Below are 7047 nucleotides of genomic sequence, written 5' to 3'. Positions count from 1 at the left end.
GGTCTAATAACACATTCCACTCACCTGCTTATCTCCACCCAGTCCTTATTACGGCTCATCTGATCCACCTGCTTCAATCTCCTGACCAGTTCTACCTCTCAACCTCTGGGCCTGCCTGTCTCCATTCAGTTCTGTTTGCCTGACCTGTCTTCGGACTCCTGCAGGATCTCTGCCTGTCTATGTACAAACCTGGAACTGTTTCCCGTCTCCGTCCTGGAAGATTCTAATTTATTTTAGCTTATCCANCAAACCTGGAACTGTTTCCCGTCTCCGTCCTGGAAGATTCTAATTTATTTTAGCTTATCCAGTGTAGTTATTGAATTGATTTCTACTGTCCTAGGCCCAGCTAAGACTGTGAGCTGGCCTGATGCCATCTGCTGCAGGTTTCACAATATTAAGTATCTAGAGATGCCCTGTGATAGACTGTCCAGGGTGGACCCCGCCTCTCGCCCATAGACAGCTGGAGATAGGCACCAGCACCCCTCATGACCCCAACTGGGATTAAGTGTGACAGAAAATGGATGGGTGATATTTTAGCTTTTAATTCTAGTGAATTTATTTAGTGTTTTTTAAAAAGTGCAACTGACATTAAAGGATAAGACTACAGACACAGTTTTATGTTTTTGTATGATGACACTGAGTGTAAAAAAAAAAAAAAAAGATCTTTGAAAAAAATTGTATGTTTTTTTAGAAAAAAAAATTATAATAATAAGAAGGCATACTGTTCTGTACAGTATGAGGTTCTGTTTCTTTCTTTCTTTTTTGAATAAAATGATTATTCCATAGCAGACAGTAAACTTCCAGTATTTGCTATTTATTACCAGTAAAGTAAAACACACCTACATGTTTTTAAGTCAAATTTGTGTATTAGGAAATGTGTTGATATGTTGTTTATTAGAGCTTAAAATAGTAGAAAATACTAAAAGCTCTTCTAATATTAATCTCTAGTGCTATACATGCAGCTTGTAGTTAATTTATTTCACTCTCTTATTATTTAAGACAGAAATTAGATAAATTGCCAATTGCCATTTTAATCATGAGACGTTTCCAGAAACTTTTTCAATCATTTTTAAAATTGTATGGATTTATCTAGGAAAGAAATTAATTCCATTACGTAGCATTTAGTTTGTATTCACCAATCAGACCTCATGGAGTCAATGGTCGGCCTGCTGCAAAAAGTTCCTAAATATCAAATGTTTAAATTCAGGTTTCCAATATTTCAGTTTAAAAGAAGTTGTAGAAAAATGAAGAAGGTGGATGTTGGAGCTCTCCTCTTTCTCCACCCATCATAACCATCCTTAGCTGGACTTCCTGACAGGAGTGATGAGGAGGAGGCAGAGCATCTGCTCCAGCTCCTCCTGCCTTCCCATTGGCTGCAGAACCTGTTGGAGTAAAGAGGCAGATCCAGGAACCTGCCGGTACTTTGGACCTCCTTCCTGAAGCCTCCTGGCCCAGAACCCTGTCAGCACCTGGAGCTGCTCTGCTCTCAGAGCTTCATCCCTGCTGTCCAACAAGGAGGATCCTGGGCTCCAAACAGCGCTGCTGAGCTGAGGAGGATTTCATGCTTTTCTGCTTCATTTAATCTCATTTTCACCTCATCAACAGCCTGGATTTTCCAGACAGCTCTGCTTAAAAAAAAGGAGACCAACAACAACACTTGGCCTTGATTTGGACTGATTTCCATCCTTCCTGGACCAGCGGGTCCATTCTGAGCTGGATGGTGATGTCTGCTTTACCAGGAGCGCTTCCGTTTCCCAGACAGGACTACCAGCGCACTGGGCTCCCACTGGAAGGTAAACAGACCATTTAAGAAAAAATACTTCAATAGAAGAAAGGAAACATGACATGGTCAGAATATTAGGATATTAGAAACATGTTTACTAAAACAAAAATAAAAAAAGAAAGAAAAGAAACATGTTTCTGTTATTATTATTATTGGTTGCCCATGTATTGTTAATTTTTTTTTTTTTAAGAAAATATCTTCTTTTCAGGGTATCTAATTTTTAAACTGGAAAAAACAAACATTTATTTTATGTATTTATCAGCTGAACCATGACAATAAACACGGAGATTAAATTCAGGCTGTTTTTTCACAGTCGGATTAACAGCATTTAATCATTTCATCATTTTGTCAAAATACATTTTTTTGCAGACCTGATCTCATTAGGAAACAAAAGATCAGCTCAGATTTCTCTGAGTCTCAATGAAGATAAATTTATTTCACTTCTCACAGTCTCCAGGCAGCAGATCTATGCAACATTTCTATCATGATCACTTCTATTTAAACTATTTCCCATATTTACGGAGAACCATCCCTGTTTGTCCGCAGTGTCCACTCCTCTGGGGCAGGGAAGGATCAACCAGCTGGGAGGGGTTTTTATAAACGGTCGGCCTCTGCCGAACCACATCCGGCACAGGATAGTGGAGATGGCCCACCATGGGGTCCGGCCCTGCGTCATCTCCCGGCAGCTGCGCGTCTCTCACGGCTGCGTCTCCAAGATCCTCTGCCGGTACCAGGAGACTGGCTCCATCCGGCCTGGAGCCATCGGCGGCAGCAAACCCAAGGCGAGTTAGGAAAATATTATTCAGCTTTCTAATTTAAATTAAATCTAAATAAATGTGTCTGATTCTGCAGCAGATTTCCACGTTGGACGTGGAGACGCGGATAGAGGAATATAAAGAGGAAAACCCTGGAATATTCAGCTGGGAAATACGAGATAAACTGCTGAAGGATGGAGTGTGTGACAGAGGCACCGTTCCTTCAGGTCAGTATTAATTAATTAATCAATCAATCAATCAATCAATTAATTAATTAATTAATTAATTAATTAATTGATTGATTGATTGATTGATCTCACAAAGGAGAAGTTTACCAAAAAAGAAGAAAAAAGTGCATGAGATATAGGCCTATACAGTATATACACTATATACAATGCGTCCACATATGACAGCTGTTGTTTTTTTATGTTTTATTTTTTTATTTTAATAGTAGGATCATTATACAGGGTTATTGCACAGGGTTTTGATATAAATTGATATGAATATTTATATATATAAATGTATTGCACTGGGTGTCAAATATAGAGAAACTGGTTATTTCACTGGGTATCAAATGATAAATTAGACTTAGACAGATTTATTTTGTCATTTTGTAACAACAAAAAGAAATTTCGTTAAGAACAGCTCTCTAGACAATTATATTTTTTTAAAGTGCAGCCTTGATAAAAGAATTATAAAAAAATAAAGTGCAGCCTTGATAAAAAAAAATATAAAAAAATAAAGTGCAGCCTTGATAAAAAAAATTATAAAAAAATAAAGTGCAGCCTTGATAAGGTAAACAACAGTGATAATAAAAAACATTGTGATGAAACACAGTAATATGACTGTATAGTTACAGTCAAAATTATAAATTAAATCGCACATTATTGTTTTATTATTATTACTGTTATTATTATTGTTGTTGTTACAATAATTATTGTTATAATAATAATAATAATTCTTTTTATTATTAATAATGATAATATTTTTTATAAGGCATTATAAAGTATAGTCTTTCACATCATTACTGTTATTAAATATTATTGTTGTTATTGTTGCTGTTTTTATAATTATTTTTTTTATTCTGTCTGGATATTAAAGTGAGCGCGATCAGCCGCGTCCTTCGACATCGATTTGGAAAGAAGAATGAGACGGAATGTGAGAAGAAGGAGGAAGACGGAGGAAAAACCAGCAAACACAGCATAGACGGGATCCTGGGGGACAAAGGTAGGGGCCCCGGGTTCCAGCGCTCAGCCTCTGGTCAGGAGCCGCGTTTTGTCTACAAATTGGACTCCGATCGTTTTGTCGCTCTGGGTTTTGTGTTTTCCCAGCAGGCGCTGAATTATTCATATTGTCGAGGCTGTGAGGAGGATCTGGGTCCCATAGCGATGATTAGAAGCAAAGCGAAGCAGCTGCGTGAAGCTGGCAGCAGTCAGGATGGGTTAGATCAGAGCGGAACGGAACGGGGGCCTCAGCAGCCTGTTAGGAGCAGAGCTGGAGCCTGAATGAAAAACACCACAGCTGGAATCAAGCGCTTTTAACAGATAAAGAATTATAATCTGAATTTGTTTTATATCTATAATGAATACAAATAAATCCAAACTAGTATTCATTGTTTTGAACCTATTAGATGTTTGGTTATCTTTTTATATAAGCATGTGTCCTTATTTGCACACTCGTCAGGTTGGTTCCTGTCTCCTTGTCATGCTTCACATTTAATAATTTGTGGACTGAGCCTATTACAGCTGGTAATGAAATGGTGTGTGATGAATAGGCAATTGTACAGGAGAAGGATGTAACAGGAAGGAATACATTTATCCCCTATCAGCTCTCACTCTCTTATTTCCAGGCACATGTTCGATGTTCAAAGGCTTTAAAGCAGATTAAACTGAGCACTTTATTGCTTTTCACTTTCATCTTTCACCAGCAAACGCCTTGGTTTTAGGACAGCAGCTTGAATTCAGATTGGAAAGTCTGTGTTAAAGAGAAATCTGGAAGCTTTCCTTTTGCTTTTTCATATTTCTGTTGGATTTCACCAAACGGTAAATAAAATAGTTCTAACTGGTTACAAACTAATGCATCCATTTAACCCAATTTATTTCGGTGTATTTTCAAAATTCGAAAATACAAGATACATAAAATATGCAGCATACAGCAGATTGATATATGTGGTAGCAATTCTGCAAAAAAAAGACATGTTAGAAACAAATTATGAATTTTTTTTATTTGATGTATTTTTCACCTGCAGAAAGATCAGTTCCATACTGTGAAAACTAATAATAAAAACAAAAAACAGAAAAAGAGATATTCAATTAAATTCAGTTTATTTATATTATGCCAAATCACAACACGTGTCGTCTCAAGGCACTTTACAGAAACACACATTTACAGAAAGTTTTCTATCTAAGGAAAACCAGCTGATTGCATCGACTCATTGACTCTTCAGCAATCCCCCACAATACGCATGCTTGTAGCGACAGTGGAGAGGAAAAATTCCCTTTTAACAGGAAGAAATCTCCAGCAGAACCAGGCTATATATATATATCATATAAAAATATACCATATATATACCATAATACCTTAACTATATATATATAAACAGTATTTAATGTCTCTTTGAATATACAAAAGAATGTCACATTGTAGATTTTAATGCGTCAAACTAATAAATAAAAAAAAGCATTGAATCCCCTTTAAATGAAACAGATCAAATGTCATTAGTAGTCATTTAATACTAACTATAGTTAGTGGAAAGAGATAAACCGCCTTTATTTTAAGATAAATAAATACTTCCCTTCCCATGTGCTAAATTAGATTTCTCAGTCCAATACTTATTTGCAGTCCCTGTTATGCAGCTGGACGCATCAAGCTTCAGGTCTGAGTCCTGCTCAGGTGACTGAAATATCTGTGCCACACAGACCAAGCAGTCAAACAAATGCAGCAGAATGAAACAGACAGAAAGCTCGTTCAGTCTCAGCTGCAGCTATTAAAACAACATTTCCTCAGGCAGACACTTCTGCTTCACGCCATCTTCATATTTTAGCAGGTTGGAGTAAGTGAAGAAGGGAACCAAATGTTGGAAGGTGATAACACAATCATCACAGCGTTGGTCTGGGGCTGTGCTTCGCTTTATTAAACTGGGATTAACTTCCTCTTTTTGCCCCGCTGGCTTCCACCAAAACTCCACATCATGGGAGTGAATGGATTTTTAAAAGCCATGAAAGCCCAAAGAATCCTGTTTTAATTTTAGTTTGAATCGTTTTTAGTTTCTCTTTGAGAGGCTTGGGCCTCATGTTAGGATGCATCCTGATTACAAGCAGAGCTCAAGGAGATTCAGAACATAATTTTTTAATCTGATTTAATTTCTTTTAACGTCCAGTCATTTAATTGAGTTTTTATTCCAAATCACATCTATAATACCTTATTTTTTTAAATAAATAAACATTGTAGCAAAGCGACATAATCATTACTCAGACAGATTTTTCATTTTGAGTCTTTTGTCCAGTTATCCTGCACATCAGGATTGATCACTATTTTAACTTTTATCCAGTGTTCAAAGATGAGAATGTCTAAATAGAATATGGTTCTGTTTTTTTTTTCGCTGCCCACAAATTTTAGTTATTATTAGTCTTATTCTGCCAAAACCAGAGTTTAGATATCAATTAAACTAAACTAAAAGAAATCTGCAAAACAAATCGAGATTTGGACTTTAATAAAAAATCAGAAAGAGCTCTTTATTTTCCACCACATGTTCTCCATCTGTTAAACCTCCTAGAGAAATAAGTTTGTGATGTTTTAATATGAATATAAGAAAATAAGAGCTGCAAGAGAAATTCCTTCTGCATTTTTATACAAACATTTATTGCAGTTCATTGATTTCTTTGGTTAAAATATGTTTTTTCTCTTTTTAAAGTTGTACAAATTAACCAAAATGTGCAAGCAATATGGATTTCTTTCTACTCTTACATTTGAAAGTATTATTCTTATCTAAAGGAAACTGAAAAATATTTTATGTTTCTCAGAAACCTTCTCCAAGAATAGTTTTTTTCTGTTAGAAAACATAAATCATGGTTCATTTATTTAGGTCACATAATGCAGACTTGGTGCAGGAAAGACCAGACCATCACAATACCACAGACCACCACTCTACCTCCTCTACTAGGGGCAGTCTTTTTATGATGTTCTTTTCTGAATCCTGTGGATTCAGCTTTGTTCCACCTTCCAGAATCATAGTTACCAATGAATTTATTTCTCTTTTTTTGTGAATTTCTTCAGATCAGAACATGACCTGTTTAGTCTACTTCATGCTATTAGACAGATCCTAGCTTAGTTATTTATTATTTTTGTGGGTTTAAAATTCAGAAAAGTCAGATTTCCCAAAAAATTGTGGTTCATTTCAATTAATTCAGAATTTATTAAGGTGGGGGGTTAGATGTTAGCCTGACGTAGTCCGACTCAATTCTAGTCAGAATGAGTCTGATACTGCTCCATAGAGCTGTGATTATAGGG

The 7047-nt window shown here is 36.2% G+C and overlaps 1 protein-coding gene across 5 annotated transcripts in view; it reads left to right on the top strand.

The window, feature by feature from the left end:
• Positions 1–1388: 1388 nt before the first annotated feature.
• The window catches only part of LOC107090998 (paired box protein Pax-7-like), a 37133-nt gene continuing 31474 nt past the window's right edge, over positions 1389–7047 (top strand). For 3 of the 5 annotated variants that reach the window (XM_015384691.1, XM_015384694.1, XM_015384689.1), the window contains exons 1-4: positions 1389–1793; positions 2330–2565; positions 2636–2765; positions 3640–3765. In XM_015384691.1, the coding sequence (XP_015240177.1) occupies positions 1718–1793; positions 2330–2565; positions 2636–2765; positions 3640–3765 (568 nt within the window). In that variant the 5' untranslated portion in view covers positions 1389–1717. The remainder of the gene's footprint in view (positions 1794–2329; positions 2566–2635; positions 2766–3639; positions 3766–7047) is intronic. The other 2 variants (XM_015384693.1, XM_015384690.1) reach the window with 1 other exon arrangement.

The sequence above is a fragment of the Cyprinodon variegatus genome, unplaced genomic scaffold (assembly GCF_000732505.1).
Source record: "Cyprinodon variegatus isolate N-32 unplaced genomic scaffold, C_variegatus-1.0 Scaffold320, whole genome shotgun sequence".
Classification (NCBI taxonomy): Eukaryota; Metazoa; Chordata; class Actinopteri; order Cyprinodontiformes; family Cyprinodontidae; genus Cyprinodon; species Cyprinodon variegatus.
The sequence above is the reverse complement of the archived record's forward strand: the minus strand, read 5'-3'. Positions and strand labels throughout refer to the sequence as shown.